General features: G+C 62.0%; 2 protein-coding genes across 2 annotated transcripts; both read left to right on the top strand.

The window, feature by feature from the left end:
* Positions 1–5,592: 5,592 nt before the first annotated feature.
* Positions 5,593–9,017, top strand: LOC146767669 (serine/threonine-protein kinase pim-1-like). The gene is made up of 7 exons (XM_085579502.1): positions 5,593–5,654; positions 6,477–6,592; positions 7,061–7,164; positions 7,257–7,307; positions 7,605–7,971; positions 8,364–8,540; positions 8,862–9,017. Exons 1-7 carry the CDS (start codon positions 5,593–5,595, stop codon positions 8,963–8,965), a joined length of 981 nt encoding a protein of 326 aa, XP_085435628.1. The 3' UTR covers positions 8,966–9,017.
* A 2,895-nt stretch (positions 9,018–11,912) lies between these two features.
* LOC146767668 (serine/threonine-protein kinase pim-1-like) lies at positions 11,913–14,389 on the top strand. The gene is made up of 4 exons (XM_085579501.1): positions 11,913–11,974; positions 12,797–12,912; positions 13,381–13,484; positions 13,577–14,389. Exons 1-4 carry the CDS (start codon positions 11,913–11,915, stop codon positions 14,387–14,389), a joined length of 1,095 nt encoding a protein of 364 aa, XP_085435627.1.
* The last annotated feature ends 1,487 nt before the right edge of the window (positions 14,390–15,876 follow it).

The raw sequence follows: 15,876 nt of genomic DNA, 5'->3' as shown, positions 1-15,876 counted from the left end.
AGGAGCAGCTGGCAGGGCAGCAAGCGTCCTGGAGCCAGCAGTGGGCATCCCACAGCAGCCAGGACAGCCAGGACGCTCTTCTGGTTCTGCCCGCCAGCAACAGCCCCAGCCTGGTGGTGGAGACGGGCCTCCAGACAGCACGGAGGTTCCTCCATCTGCAGGAAGCTGCCCCAAGACAGCCCTCGAGTGCCGCCAAGGCCTTTCTAGTAGCAGGTGAGATCTCCCGAGGAGCTGCCTGCGGCTCCCCCGGGGCTCTGGAGGGGCGCGGCCAGGCCAGGCCAGGGCCCCTGCGAGCAGCCTCGTCGCCGGCTGTTTCCAGTGCTTCCGACGGCACGGCTTGAAAAAGCCCTGTCTGCCTTGCAGCCGCTCCTGGGATCCCCCTGTGCCGAGGCTCGGGCTGCAGCCCCGGCCGTCGTCAGGAGCAGAGCCCAGCCCACGCCGCCGGGGACAGCGACGGTGCCGCCCTGCCCCGCTGCCCCGGGGCTGCCGCAGCCGCCTGTGCGCGCTGCCCCGGCCCGGCTCTGCCGCTCGCCAGCCCGGCGGCTGCAGGGCGGTGGCCGCTGCCCGGCGCGCAGCAGGAAGCAGGTGAGAGCGCGGCGGCCGCGGGGGCCCGGCCCGCTTCACTCGCGGGCACTTGCGGGGGGTTCTGGGCGCAAGGCTGATGGCTTCTCTCGGCCGCAGGGCAACAGAGGCAGCGGCAGGAGCTGTACCTGTGGGGCCCGCAGCTGGGCAGCGGCGGCTTCAGCACCGTCTACTCGGGCATCCGCCTCTCGGACGGGAGCCCGGTGAGTGGCCGCCACGGCCGGGCGGGGCAGGAGGGGCAGCGGCGGGGAGCGGCAGGGCTGGAGCTCAGCCCTCCTCTCTCCGTGGCTCGCAGGTGGCCATCAAACGCGTGGCCCGGGAGAGCGTCCTGCAGTGGGACGAGCTGGTGAGTGAACGGGGCCAGCGGGACAGAGCGGGGCGTGGCGGGCAGGGAGAATCCCGGGGCGGGCTCAGCGTGCGGAGCCGCAGCCCCGCGGGCCTGGGCACACCGGAGAGCGGAGCTGGGGCCGGGCAGCGGCACCCCCGAGCATCCCCCGGGCGGGAGGAAGCGCAAGCGCCTGGGAGGCTGCGCCAGGGGGCACTGGGGCATCCCGGGCAGGGCGCAGCGCAGCCCCAGGGCTGCTGCAGCAGCAGCAGCAGCAGCAGCAGCAGGCTGCTGCAGGCACTGACTTTCACCTGCTCACAGCCCGACGGCACCCGCGTGCCCTTGGAGGTGGTGCTCATGGAGAAGGTGGGCTCTGGCTGCCAGAATATCATCCAGCTCCTCGATTGGTTTGAGCTGCCGGACAGCTTTGTGCTAGTGCTGGAGCGTCCGGAGGCATCGCAGGATCTCCTGCAGTTCCTGCAGGAGCAGGGCTGCCTGTGCGAGGAGCAGGCGCGCTGGCTTTTCTGCCAGGTGCTGGAGGCCGTGCGGCACTGCACCGCCTGCGGCGTCCTGCACCGGGACATCAAGCCAGAGAACCTCCTGGTGAACCCGGAGAGCGGCCACCTGAAGCTCATTGACTTCGGCTGCGGCACCTTCCTCCAGGAGCGGGCCTTCACGGGCTTTGCCGGTGAGCCCATGGCCTGGGCCCTGCTCCCAGTGCCAGGCACCGCACGGCCCCGTTCCCTCCTGGGCTGCGGGCTGCGTCCTTCAGCCGGCCGCCTTTAGGCACGGGGCGGATGCCGAGCCCCAGGAGCCGGCTGCCGGCCCTGCCGACAGAGGGGAGGCAAAAGTGGCTCCCGGCCCCTGGGCTCAGCGGGCCCACGAGGGCCTGGGCTGCTCCGCTGGCCTTCTTGGCCTTGCGGAATGGTTTCGTGCCTTTGGCCAGCTGGCTGGGGGACGCGGGGTGGCCTCGGGAGGAAGCTGTGGCCACGGCTGCAGCCCCTGCCTCGGCCAGGAGGCTGGCGCCAGGCTCTGGAAGGCAGCAGCCTGCGTCCCGGTCAGCGCTGCCTGTCTCCCCTAGGAACGCGCGTGTACAGCCCGCCCGAGTGGATCTGGCTCGGCTGCTACCACGGCCACGCGGCCACCATCTGGTCCCTGGGCGTGCTGCTGTACGTCATGGTCTGCGGGAGCCTCCCCTTCCAGGATGAGCCTGACATCGTGCTGGGCAAGCTCGTCTTCCGGCAGCAGCTCTCTCCAGGTGGGTGTCCGGCCTCAAGCCGGCGGGCTTTGGCAGCTGGCGGCGCGCAGCTCGGCGCGGCCCTCACCAGCTCCACGGGACGTGGATCTGCCCTCCAGGGCCGGCCGCAGGAGGGGCCCGTGCCGACGGGGTCAGCGCGGCACGGGCGGCCGGAGGAGGCGGCCGTGTCCCGCCGTGCCGCTCTCCTGCGTGGGGCAGAGCCGGTCGGGAGCCCGGCACGGCCCAGAGCCCGGCACAACATGGCCCGGGCCCCGCGGGCGACGGGGGCAGCTGGGCAGGAGACTCTGCCGGTGACTGGCGCTTTCTGCCTTCTCTCCCCAGAGCTCCAGCACCTCATCCGATGGTGTTTGGCCAAGCACCCTGCGGACAGGCCGGAGCTGGAGGAGATCTCATGCCACCCTTGGGTGCGGGGCCGGCATTTTTGATGCCTTGCCGGAGCCTCTGCAGCACCAACTTAGCAAGTCCCACGCAGGACTGAGAAGCCAAAAAATAAAACAGCAAACCCATTGCGGTGTGTCAAGGGGCTGGTTCTTCTCAGCAACTTCAGCTAAAGAAACGTCTTGGGCAAGGGGGGAATCAGAGTGCTGCCTTCAGCCTTTGTCAAGCTTTCCATGCCTGCCCTCCCGGCTGGTTCTTTGTATCTTCAAGCTCAGGCCCTAGTGCGGGTGAGAGGGGCTTTGCCCAGCCAAGAAATGCAGCAGTGGAACAACAGCTGCTCTTGCAAAGTGGCAGGGCTTCTTGGTGTCTCTTGAAGTGACACACAGGTCCATGTGTGCATTCCAGGGGTTATTTGGTTTCAGGGACAGAGACGTTCCTCTCTTAGCAGAACTCTGAGGAGAGCCAGAAGCTACAAAATATCATTTCAGGTTGAGCCCTGCTGAACTCTTTTTCTTTCTTCCTATGAAATGGGAGGCAGGGCTAGGCACTTCTCTGGGAATCTTGCCGAAGGAGCTGCTTCTCTCGAAATCCCGCAAAGAGAGAGCTGCTCTGTCTCCCAAAAAGGTACCACTTTATACCATAAAAGAGTGCTTGGCTTCCCCCTCTGGGTGGAGCATCTCCCAGTGAGATGGTGTTACGTTACCGGGCCTGCAGTGAGCCAGTCAATGGCCCATTAACAAACGATTACCTCTTCGGAGCAAACCATCGTTCTTGCAAGAGATAATAAACCTGCCCAACCTCCAACAGATGGCAAATAGAATACAAGCTTATCTTACAAACCAGGACAACTACTTTATAGAGAGGTAGCTGTTGTAACCAATACTTATTAGATTTTTTTTGTTGTTTCGATTTATACTATGGCAAGATGATAAAATATGTATTTGACATTACCTTGGAATGCAAATTTTTTAAAAATAATTTTAAGGGAAAATATATTGAAACTGGTTTGGATAGCATAATTTCAAAAAGCCAGTTTCAATACCTGTGCAGTAGCCACAAAGAAGATCTGCATCAATCATCTAAAAAGAAAGCAAGCTTTAGATTTGACATGCACATTTAGATTTTTTTTGTCATGTATAAAAGAAAGTAGAAAAAATACACTATGACAGTTTATCTTCAACTGCACATCACTTGAACCTTGAGTGAAGACTCTGCATTATTGAAGAGAACCAGCTGAGGCAGTGCAGCTCCAGGTTCACACATTATCAGAACCTTCGACTGCTCATTAAAAGCAGAAAATCGTGTGGCTGCCTCTGCGAGGCAACAGCGCATTCTCCTGCTGTCATTGCCACTGTCAGAGCAAAACTGGAACCAAGCCATCCCATTCCATCACAAGCACCCTTACGCTGCAAAGGTGGAGCCCTGATCTCAGGAATGCCATTTGTGGCAGAGGTTTTCCATGGGTGATGTCACACAGCTCTCTGTCATGCCACACTGACACCTCTGTGATGTCACAAATCTCTCTGTGATGTCACATGGACATCCTTATGATGTTACACTAATATCTGTGATGCCACACAGCTCTCTGTGATGTCACACAACCTCCTCTGACATCACAATGACATCTCTATGATGTCACACTGACACCTTGCACAGCTCTCTGTGGTAACACATGGGCATCTGTGGTGTCACACAGCTCTCTGTGATGTCACACTGACATCTCTGTGACATCACACAGCTTTTTGTGATGTCACACAGACACCTCTGTGATGTCACAATGACATCTGTGATGTCACACAAGCTCCTGTGATGTTACACAGACCTCTCTGTGATGTCATGCTGACATCTCTCTGATGTCACACAAGTGTAACAAGAAAAGAAATAGCTGAAGGAAAATTAGCAGTATTTAATTTGTCCTGAATCTAAGAATTTAGAACCTTCAATTTTTACAAACATGATTTGATACTAACTATAGGCAATGAAGTTTTCCATCCCCAGTAAAGAAAAGGATTTGGCCTGAACCACGGCTGCAGCACCCCCAAGGCTGTAACTGCTCTGCCAGGGGTTCTTCCATGGTCATGGCTCTCAGGTGCTCCAGCACGACCCCAGGCACAGGCACTGATGTTTCGAGGGCTTCCTGCTGAGCATGGCCTAATCCACAGCCACAGAGGCTTCAGGTTTATCCCTGGGCCACAATCCCTTCTTGGCCATGGAAACAACCTTGGCCACAGGTACTCTGAGAGATTCCTGCTCTGCCATGGGCTTATTCCCAGCCGCGGATGCCTGCGGGTGTCCTGCTCCTTTCTGGGCTCATCCACAGGTCACAGATCCCTCAACTGGAGCTCACACCACTGGAGTTCCAGCAGCACAGAAACAGCAGCGATGTCCTGGCCTGGTCTCATGGATGATGGGAAGGCAAAGCAGGTTCTATTTCAGGGTTTTAAGTGCAGTTTTGATCCTGTTCCTCGCAGAATACATCTGGAGGAGGTGTCCAGCTGTGAGACAAACAGAGACAGGGTGTGCTGGGTGAAGAATGGTGATGTACTGGTTTTCAAGGGGATAGGATCCATTTTCTTCCCAGGGAGCAGCAAAGAGCTGGGTTTGGATTCAGCACGGGAATGTGGTAGATAGCACACGGATGGCTTGGATGTTGCTGAGCGGGGCTTGCCCTCCTCAAGGACTTTGCAGTGTCACATTGGACAATCCATGTCCCGTGCTCTGCCAGCAAGGAGGTGAGACCATCAACATTCCCCTCCTCATCCCTGTGTCCTACGTAAAGAAGAATCTTCCACCCGCTCTGCTCCAGAGAGCTGGCAAGTGCCCCTAGGGAGCCCCCTCATCCCTCCTGGGGCACTGCGGAGGGCGGGGCCGAGGCAGGGCTGTGACTGCACAAAGGGGCAGAGCGCTGGCGTGAGGCAGGGCTGTGATGTCCCAGGGCTGTGCTGGCCGCAGCACTGTGACATCGCTGTGACATCACCGCGCTGTGGCTGTGTGAGACGGGCCAGCGCCCGCAGCTGCCAGTGCAGTTGCGACGGGACGTGCCGGAGCCATGGGTGACGGTGACGTCCTGCTGACCGTGCTTCTCCTGCTGCTGGCCGCCGTGGCTGTCTGGTGGGCCTTTGGCCACCGGCAACCGCGGGGCCGGCGGACACGGAGAGGGAAGTGGAGGAAGCGCCCCAGGGTCCAGCCCAGAGGCTCACGGAGGAAGCGAGGAGCCCCTGCGGCTCCCAGGTTCCCCAGGCCTCGGGCGACTCCTGGCAAGCGGCCACGTGCTCCCGCCAGCCCCCTGGGCAGCCCCTGCAGCTGCGGCCCCTGCCTGGCAGAGGCCCGGGAGCTGCGGGAACTGATGCTGCACCTCGGGGATGGCAACGGGACACGTGAGCCGCTCTATTCTGGGATGTGGCAGGCATTGTGGAAAGAACTGGAGGAGCTGCAGAACCAAGGCCACCTGCCCTGCTGTGGCTTAGCCAGCTCCTCCAGAAGCCTCCATCCCATCCAGAGGCTGCTCCCAGCAAGATTCTCCATCCCTGGGAGAGCCTCAAGGCCTGCAAGGATGGCACAGCAGGGGAGAGACATCACCATCCATGCAGGAAGCTCAGGCTGTCTGAGACCCTGCATCCTGCCAGGAGCCTCTGCTATCTCTGACAGCCTCCATCCCTTGCAGAGGCTCAGTGAGACCTGTCAGCCTGCAGAAGGAGCAGAGCCCGTGGACAGGTCTCCCAGCTCCCTTGGACTCTGGGACTTCAACAACACAGGTGCCATCCTGACCCTTGACGTGGCAAGGGAAAGCCCAGAAGTCCAACTGGGAGCCCAGACCGGTGCAGGGGAGCCTGCTCAGGAGCAGCTGGCGGGGCAGCAAGCGTCCTGGAGCCAGCAGTGGGCATCCCACAGCAGCCAGGACAGCCAGGACGCTCTTCTGGTTCTGCCCGCCAGCAACAGCCCCAGCCTGGTGGTGGAGACGGGCCTCCAGACAGCACGGAGGTTCCTCCATCTGCAGGAAGCTGCCCCAAGACAGCCCTCGAGTGCCGCCAAGGCCTTTCTAGTAGCAGGTGAGATCTCCCGAGGAGCTGCCTGCGGCTCCCCCGGGGCTCTGGAGGGGCGCGGCCAGGCCAGGCCAGGGCCCCTGCGAGCAGCCTAGTCGCCGGCTGTTTCCAGTGCCTCCGACGGCACGGCTTGAAAAAGCCCTGTCTGCCTTGCAGCCGCTCCTGGCATCCCCCTGTGCCAAGGCTCGGGCTGCAGCCCCGGCCGTCGTCAGGAGCAGAGCCCAGCCCACGCCGCCGGGGACAGCGACGGTGCCGCCCTGCCCCGCTGCCCCGGGGCTGCCGCAGCCGCCTGTGCGCGCTGCCCCGGCCCGGCTCTGCCGCTCGCCAGCCCGGCGGCTGCAGGGCGGTGGCCGCTGCCCGGCGCGCAGCACGAAGCAGGTGAGAGCGCGGCGGCCGCGGGGGCCCGGCCCGCTTCACTCGCGGGCACTTGCGGGGGGTTCTGGGCGCAAGGCTGATGGCTTCTCTCGGCCGCAGGGCAACAGAGGCAGCGGCAGGAGCTGTACCTGTGGGGCCCGCAGCTGGGCAGCGGCGGCTTCAGCACCGTCTACTCGGGCATCCGCCTCTCGGACGGGAGCCCGGTGAGTGGCCGCCACGGCCGGGCGGGGCAGGAGGGGCAGCGGCGGGGAGCGGCAGGGCTGGAGCTCAGCCCTCCTCTCTCCGTGGCTCGCAGGTGGCCATCAAACGCGTGGCCCGGGAGAGCGTCCTGCAGTGGGATGAGCTGGTGAGTGAACGGGGCCAGCGGGACAGAGCGGGGCGTGGCGGGCAGGGAGAATCCTGGGGCGGGCTCAGCGTGCGGAGCCGCAGCCCCGCGGGCCTGGGCACACCGGAGAGCGGAGCTGGGGCCGGGCAGCGGCACCCCCGAGCATCCCCCGGGCGGGAGGAAGCGCAAGCGCCTGGGAGGCTGCGCCAGGGGGCACTGGGGCATCCCGGGCAGGGCGCAGCGCAGCCCCAGGGCTGCTGCAGCAGCAGCAGCAGCAGCAGCAGGCTGCTGCAGGCACTGACTTTCTCCTGCTCACAGCCCGACGGCACCCGCGTGCCCTTGGAGGTGGTGCTCATGGAGAAGGTGGGCTCTGGCTGCCAGAATATCATCCAGCTCCTCGATTGGTTTGAGCTGCCGGACAGCTTTGTGCTAGTGCTGGAGCGTCCGGAGGCATCGCAGGATCTCCTGCAGTTCCTGCAGGAGCAGGGCTGCCTGTGCGAGGAGCAGGCGCGCTGGCTTTTCTGCCAGGTGCTGGAGGCCGTGCGGCACTGCACCGCCTGCGGCGTCCTGCACCGGGACATCAAGCCAGAGAACCTCCTGGTGAACCCGGAGAGCGGCCACCTGAAGCTCATTGACTTCGGCTGCGGCACCTTCCTCCAGGAGCGGGCCTTCACGGGCTTTGCCGGTGAGCCCATGGCCTGGGCCCTGCTCCCGGTGCCAGGCACCGCACGGCCCCGTTCCCTCCTGGGCTGCGGGCTGCGTCCTTCAGCCGGCCGCCTTTAGGAACGGGGCGGATGCCGAGCCCCAGGAGCCGGCTGCCGGCCCTGCCGACAGAGGGGGGGCAAAAGCGGCTCCCGGCCCCTGGGCTCAGCGGGCCCACGAGGGCCTGGGCTGCTCCGCTGGCCTTCTTGGCCTTGCGGAATGGTTTCGTGCCTTTGGCCAGCTGGCTGGGGGACGCGGGGTGGCCTCGGGGGGAAGCTGTGGCCACGGCTGCAGCCCCTGCCTCGGCCAGGAGGCCGGCGCCAGGCTCTGGAAGGCAGCAGCCTGCGCCCGGCCAGCGCCGCCTGTCTCCCCTAGGAACGCGCGTGTACAGCCCGCCCGAGTGGATCTGGCTCGGCTGCTACCACGGCCACGCGGCCACCATCTGGTCCCTGGGCGTGCTGCTGTACGTCATGGTCTGTGGGAGCCTCCCCTTCCAGGATGAGCCTGACATCGTGCTGGGCAAGCTCGTCTTCCGGCAGCAGCTCTCTCCAGGTGGGTGTCCGGCCTCAAGCCGGCGGGCTTTGGCAGCTGGCGGCGCGCAGCTCGGCGCGGCCCTCACCAGCTCCACGGGACGTGGATCTGCCCTCCAGGGCCGGCCGCAGGAGGGGCCCGTGCCGACGGGGTCAGCGCGGCACGGGCGGCCGGAGGAGGCGGCCGTGTCCCGCCGTGCCGCTCTCCTGCGTGGGGCAGAGCCGGTCGGGAGCCCGGCACGGCCCAGAGCCCGGCACAACATGGCCCGGGCCCCGCGGGCGACGGGGGCAGCTGGGCAGGAGACTCTGCTGGTGACCGGCGCTTTCTGCCTTCTCTCCCCAGAGCTCCAGCACCTGATCCGATGGTGTTTGGCCAAGCACCCTGCGGACAGGCCGGAGCTGGAGGAGATCTCATGCCACCCTTGGGTGCGGGGCCGGCATTTTTGATGCCTTGCCGGAGCCTCTGCAGCACCAACTTAGCGAGTCCCACGCAGGACTGAGAACCCGAAAAATAAAGCAGCAAACCCATTGCGGTGTGTCAAGGGGCTGGTTCTTCTCAGCAACTTCAGCTAAAGAAACGTCTTGGGCAAGGGGGGAATCAGAGTGCTGCCTTCAGCCTTTGTCAAGCTTTCCATGCCTGCCCTCCCGGCTGGTTCTTTGTATCTTCAAGCTCAGGCCCTAGTGCGGGTGAGAGGGGCTTTGCCCAGCCAAGAAATGCAGCAGTGGAACAACAGCTGCTCTTGCAAAGTGGCAGGGCTTCTTGGTGTCTCTTGAAGTGACACACAGGTCCATGTGTGCATTCCAGGGGTTATTTGGTTTCAGGGACAGAGACGTTCCTCTCTTAGCAGAACTCTGAGGAGAGCCAGAAGCTACAAAATATCATTTCAGGTTGAGCCCTGCTGAACTCTTTTTCTTTCTTCCTATGAAATGGGAGGCAGGGCTAGGCACTTGTCTGGGAATCTTGCCGAAGGAGCTGCTTCTCTGGGAGTCACGCCGAGAGAGAGCTGCTCTGTCTCCCAAAAAGGTACCACTTTATACCATAAAAGAGTGCTTGGCTTCCCCCTCTGGGTGGAGCATCTCCCAGTGAGATGGTGTTACGTTACCGGGCCTGCAGTGAGCCAGTCAATGGCCCATTAACAAACGATTACCTCTTCGGAGCAAACCATCGTTCTTGCAAGAGATAATAAACCTGCCCAACCTCCAACAGATGGCAAATAGAATACAAGCTTATCTTACAAACCAGGACAACTACTTTATAGAGAGGTAGCTGTTGTAACCAATACTTATTAGATTTTTTTTGTTGTTTCGATTTATACTATGGCAAGATGATAAAATATGTATTTGACATTACCTTGGAATGCAAATTTTTTAAAAATAATTTTAAGGGAAAATATATTGAAACTGGTTTGGATAGCATAATTTCAAAAAGCCAGTTTCAATACCTGTGCAGAAGCCACAAAGAAGATCTGCATCAATCATCTAAAAAGAAAGCAAGCTTTAGATTTGACATGCACATTTAGATTTTTTTTGTCATGTATAAAAGAAAGGAGAAAAAATACACTATGACAGTTTATCTTCAACTGCACATCACTTGAACCTTGAGTGAAGACTCTGCATTATTGAAGAGAACCAGCTGAGGCAGTGCAGCTCCAGGTTCACACATTATCAGAACCTTCGACTGCTCATTAAAAGCAGAAAATAGTGTGGCTGCCTCTGCGAGGCAACAGCGCATTCTCCTGCTGTCATTGCCACTGTCAGAGCAAAACTGGAACCAAGCCATCCCATTCCATCACAAGCACCCTTACGCTGCAAAGGTGGAGCCCTGATCTCAGGAATGCCATTTATGGCAGAGGTTTTCCATGGGTGATGTCACACAGCTCTCTGTCATGCCACACTGACACCTCTGTGATGTCACAAATCTCTCTGTGATGTCACATGGACATCCTTGTGATGTTACACTAATATCTGTGATGCCACACAGCTCTCTGTGATGTCACACAACCTCCTCTGACATCACAATGACATCTCTATGATGTCACACTGACACCTTTGTGACGTTGCACAGCTCTCTGTGGTAACACATGGGCATCTGTGGTGTCACACAGCTCTCTGTGATGTCACAATGACATCTGTGATGTCACACAAGCTCCTGTGATGTTACACAGACCTCTCTGCGATGTCACGCTGACATCTCTCTGATGTCACACAAGTGTAACAAGAAAAGAAATAGCTGAAGGAAAATTAGCAGTATTTTATTTGTCCTGAATCTAAGAATTTAGGACCTTCAATTTTTACAAACATGATTTGATACTAACTATAGGCAATGAAGTTTTCCATCCCCACTAAAGAAATGGATTTGGCCTGAACCACGGCTGCAGCACCCCCAAGGCTGTAACTGCTCTGCCAGGGGTTCTTCCATGGTCATGGCTCTCAGGTGCTCCAGCACGACCCCAGGCACAGGCACTGATGTTTCGAGGGCTACCTGCTGAGCATGGCCTAATCCACAGCCACAGAGGTTTCAGGTTTATCCCTGGGCCACAATCCCTTCTTGGCCATGGAAACAACCATGGCCACAGGTACTCTGAGAGATTCCTGCTCTGCCATGGGCTTATTCCCAGCCGCGGATGCCTGCGGGTGTCCTGCTCCTGTCTGGGCTCATCCACAGGTCACAGATCCCTCAACTGGAGCTAACACCACTGGAGTTCCAGCAGCACAGAAACAGCAGCGATGTCCTGGCCTGGTCTCATGGATGATGGGAAGGCAAAGCAGGTTCTATTTCAGGGTTTCAAGTACAGTTTTGATCCTGTTCCTCGCAGAATACATCTGGAGCAGGTGTCCAGCTGTGAGACAAACAGAGACAGGGTGTGCTGGGTGAAGAATGGTGATGTACTGGTTTTCAAGGGGATAGGATCCATTTTCTTCCCAGGGAGCGGCAAAGAGCTGGGTTTGGATTCAGCACGGGAATGTGGTGGATAGCACACGGATGGCTTGGATGTTGCTGAGCGGGGCTTGCCCTCCTCAAGGACTTTGCGGTGTCACATTGGACAATCCATGTCCCGTGCTCTGCCAGCAAGGAGGTGAGACCATCAACATTCCCCTCCTCATCCCTGTGTCCTACGTAAAGAAGAATCTTCCACCCGCTCTGCTCCAGAGAGCTGGCAAGTGCCCCTAGGGAGCCCCCTCATCCCTCCTGGGGCACTGCGGAGGGCGGGGCCGAGGCAGGGCTGTGACTGCACAAAGGGGCAGAGCGCTGGCGTGAGGCAGGGCTGTGATGTCCCAGGGCTGTGCTGGCCGCAGCACTGTGACATCGCTGTGACATCACCGCGCTCTCGCTGTGTGAGACGGGCCAGCGCCCGCAGCTGCCAGTGCAGTCGCGACGGGACGTGCCGGAGCCATGGGTGACGGTGACGTCCTGCTGACCGTGCTTCTCCTGCTGCTGGCCGCCGTGGCTGTCTGGTGGGCCTTTGGCCACCGGCAACCGCGGGGCTGGCGGACACGGAGAGGGAAGTGGAGGAAGCGCCCCAGGGTCCAGCCCAGAGGCTCACGGAGGAAGCGAGGAGCCCCTGCGGCTCCCAGGTTCCCCAGGCCTCGGGCGACTCCTGGCAAGCGGCCACGTGCTCCCGCCAGCCCCCTGGGCAGCCCCTGCAGCTGCGGCCCCTGCCTGGCAGAGGCCCGGGAGCTGCAGGAACTGATGCTGCACCTCGGGGATGGCAACGGGACACGTGAGCCGCTCTATTCTGGGATGTGGCAGGCATTGTGGAAAGAACTGGAGGAGCTGCAGAACCAAGGCCACCTGCCCTGCTGTGGCTTAGCCAGCTCCTCCAGAAGCCTCCATCCCATCCAGAGGCTGCTCCCAGCAAGATTCTCCATCCCTGGGAGAGCCTCAAGGCCTGCAAGGATGGCACAGCAGGGGAGAGACATCACCATCCATGCAGGAAGCTCAGGCTGTCTGAGACCCTGCATCCTGCCAGGAGCCTCCTCTATGTCTGACAGCCTCCATCCCTTGCAGAGGCTCAGTGAGACCTGTCAGCCTGCGGAAAGAGCAGAGCCTGTGGACAGGTCTCCCAGCTCCCTTGGACTCTGGGACTTCAACAACACAGGTGCCATCCTGACCCTTGACGTGGCAAGGGAAAGCCCAGAAGTCCAACTGGGAGCCCAGACCGGTGCAGGGGAGCCTGCTCAGGAGCAGCTGGCAGGGCAGCAAGCGTCCTGGAGCCAGCAGTGGGCATCCCACAGCAGCCAGGACAGCCAGGACGCTCTTCTGGTTCTGCCCGCCAGCAACAGCCCCAGCCTGGTGGTGGAGACGGGCCTCCAGACAGCACGGAGGTTCCTCCATCTGCAGGAAGCTGCTCCAAGACAGCCCTCGAGTGCAGCCAAGGCCTTTCTAGTAGCAGGTGAGATCTCCCGAGGAGCTGCCTGCGGCTCCCCCGGGGCTCTGGAGGGGCACGGCCAGGCCAGGCCAGGGCCCCTGCGAGCAGCCTAGTCGCCGGCTGTTTCCAGTGCCTCCGACGGCACGGCTTGAAAAAGCCCTGTCTGCCTTGCAGCCGCTCCTGGCATCCCCCTGTGCCAAGGCTCGGGCTGCAGCCCCGGCCGTCGTCAGGAGCAGAGCCCAGCCCACGCCGCCGGGGACAGCGACGGTGCCGCCCTGCCCCGCTGCCCCGGGGCTGCCGCAGCCGCCTGTGCGCGCTGCCCCGGCCCGGCTCTGCCGCTCGCCAGCCCGGCGGCTGCAGGGCGGTGGCCGCTGCCCGGCGCGCAGCAGGAAGCAGGTGAGAGCGCGGCGGCCGCGGGGGCCCGGCCCGCTTCACTCGCGGGCACTTGCGGGGAGTTCTGGGCGCAAGGCTGATGGCTTCTCTCGGCCGCAGGGCAACAGAGGCAGCGGCAGGAGCTGTACCTGTGGGGCCCGCAGCTGGGCAGCGGCGGCTTCAGCACCGTCTACTCGGGCATCCGCCTCTCGGACGGGAGCCCGGTGAGTGGCCGCCACGGCCGGGCGGGGCAGGAGGGGCAGCGGCGGGGAGCGGCAGGGCTGGAGCTCAGCCCTCCTCTCTCCATGGCTCGCAGGTGGCCATCAAACGCGTGGCCCGGGAGAGCGTCCTGCAGTGGGACGAGCTGGTGAGTGAACGGGGCCAGCGGGACAGAGCGGGGCGTGGCGGGCAGGGAGAATCCCGGGGCGGGCTCAGCGTGCGGAGCCGCAGCCCCGCGGGCCTGGGCACACCGGAGAGCGGAGCTGGGGCCGGGCAGCGGCACCCCCGAGCATCCCCCGGGCGGGAGGAAGCGCAAGCGCCTGGGAGGCTGCGCCAGGGGGCACTGGGGCATCCCGGGCAGGGCGCAGCGCAGCCCCAGGGCTGCTGCAGCAGCAGCAGCAGCAGCAGCAGGCTGCTGCAGGCACTGACTTTCTCCTGCTCACAGCCCGACGGCACCCGCGTGCCCTTGGAGGTGGTGCTCATGGAGAAGGTGGGCTCTGGCTGCCAGAATATCATCCAGCTCCTCGATTGGTTTGAGCTGCCGGACAGCTTTGTGCTAGTGCTGGAGCGTCCGGAGGCATCGCAGGATCTCCTGCAGTTCCTGCAGGAGCAGGGCTGCCTGTGCGAGGAGCAGGCGCGCTGGCTTTTCTGCCAGGTGCTGGAGGCCGTGCGGCACTGCACCGCCTGCGGCGTCCTGCACCGGGACATCAAGCCAGAGAACCTCCTGGTGAACCCGGAGAGCGGCCACCTGAAGCTCATTGACTTCGGCTGCGGCACCTTCCTCCAGGAGCGGGCCTTCACGGGCTTTGCCGGTGAGCCCATGGCCTGGGCCCTGCTCCCGGTGCCAGGCACCGCACGGCCCCGTTCCCTCCTGGGCTGCGGGCTGCGTCCTTCAGCCGGCCGCCTTTAGGAACGGGGCGGATGCCGAGCCCCAGGAGCCGGCTGCCGGCCCGGCCGACAGAGGGGGGGCAAAAGCGGCTCCCGGCCCCTGGGCTCAGCGGGCCCACGAGGGCCTGGGCTGCTCCGCTGGCCTTCTTGGCCTTGCGGAATGGTTTCGTGCCTTTGGCCAGCTGGCTGGGGGACGCGGGGTGGCCTCGGGGGGAAGCTGTGGCCACGGCTGCAGCCCCTGCCTCGGGCAGGAGGCCGGCGCCAGGCTCTGGAAGGCAGCAGCCTGCGCCCGGCCAGCGCCGCCTGTCTCCCCTAGGAACGCGCGTGTACAGCCCGCCCGAGTGGATCTGGCTCGGCTGCTACCACGGCCACGCGGCCACCATCTGGTCCCTGGGCGTGCTGCTGTACGTCATGGTCTGCGGGAGCCTCCCCTTCCAGGATGAGCCTGACATCGTGCTGGGCAAGCTCGTCTTCCGGCAGCAGCTCTCTCCAGGTGGGTGTCCGGCCTCAAGCCGGCGGGCTTTGGCAGCTGGCGGCGCGCAGCTCGGCGCGGCCCTCACCAGCTCCGCGGGACGTGGATCTGCCCTCCAGGGCCGGCCGCAGGAGGGTCCCGTGCCGACGGGGTCAGCGCGGCACGGGCGGCCGGAGGAGGCGGCCGTGTCCCGCCGTGCCGCTCTCCCGCGTGGGGCAGAGCCGGTCGGGAGCCCGGCACGGCCCAGAGCCCGGCACAACATGGCCCGGGCCCCGCGGGCGACGGGGGCAGCTGGGCAGGAGACTCTGCCGGTGACCGGCGCTTTCTGCCTTCTCTCCCCAGAGCTCCAGCACCTGATCCGATGGTGTTTGGCCAAGCACCCTGCGGACAGGCCGGAGCTGGAGGAGATCTCATGCCACCCTTGGGTGCGGGGCCGGCATTTTTGATGCCTTGCCGGAGCCTCTGCAGCACCAACTTAGCAAGTCCCACGCAGGACTGAGAAGCCAAAAAATAAAACAGCAAACCCATTGTGGTGTGTCAAGGGGCTGGTTCTTTTCAGCAACTTCAGCTAAAGAAACGTCTTGGGAAAAGGGGGGAATCAGAGTGCTGCCTTCAGCCTTTGTCAAGCTTTCCATGCCTGCCCTCCCGGCTGGTTCTTTATATCTTCCAGCTCAGGCCATAGTGCGGGTAGGAGGGGCTTTGCCCAGCCAAGAAATGCAGCAGTGGAACAACAGCTGCTCTTGCAAAGTGGCAGGGCTTCTTGGTGTCTCTTGAAGTGACACACAGGTCCATGTGTGCATTCCAGGGGTTATTTGGTTTCAGGGACAGAGACGTTCCTCTCTTAGCAGAACTCTGAGGAGAGCCAGAAGCTACAAAATATCATTTCAGGTTGAGCCCTGCTGAACTCTTTTTCTTTCTTCCTATGAAATGGGAGGCAGGGCTAGGCAGTTCTCTGGGACTCTCGCTGAAGGAGCTGCTTCTCTCGGAATCCCGCAAAGAGAGAGCTGCTCTGTCTCCCAAAAAGGTACCACTTTATA

The sequence above is a fragment of the Lonchura striata genome, chromosome 4 (assembly GCF_050655825.1).
Source record: "Lonchura striata isolate lonStrDom1 chromosome 4, ASM5065582v1, whole genome shotgun sequence".
In the NCBI taxonomy this organism is placed as follows: Eukaryota; Metazoa; Chordata; class Aves; order Passeriformes; family Estrildidae; genus Lonchura; species Lonchura striata.
Note: the sequence above shows the minus strand (reverse complement) of the source record. Positions and strands in the feature narration are given on the sequence as shown.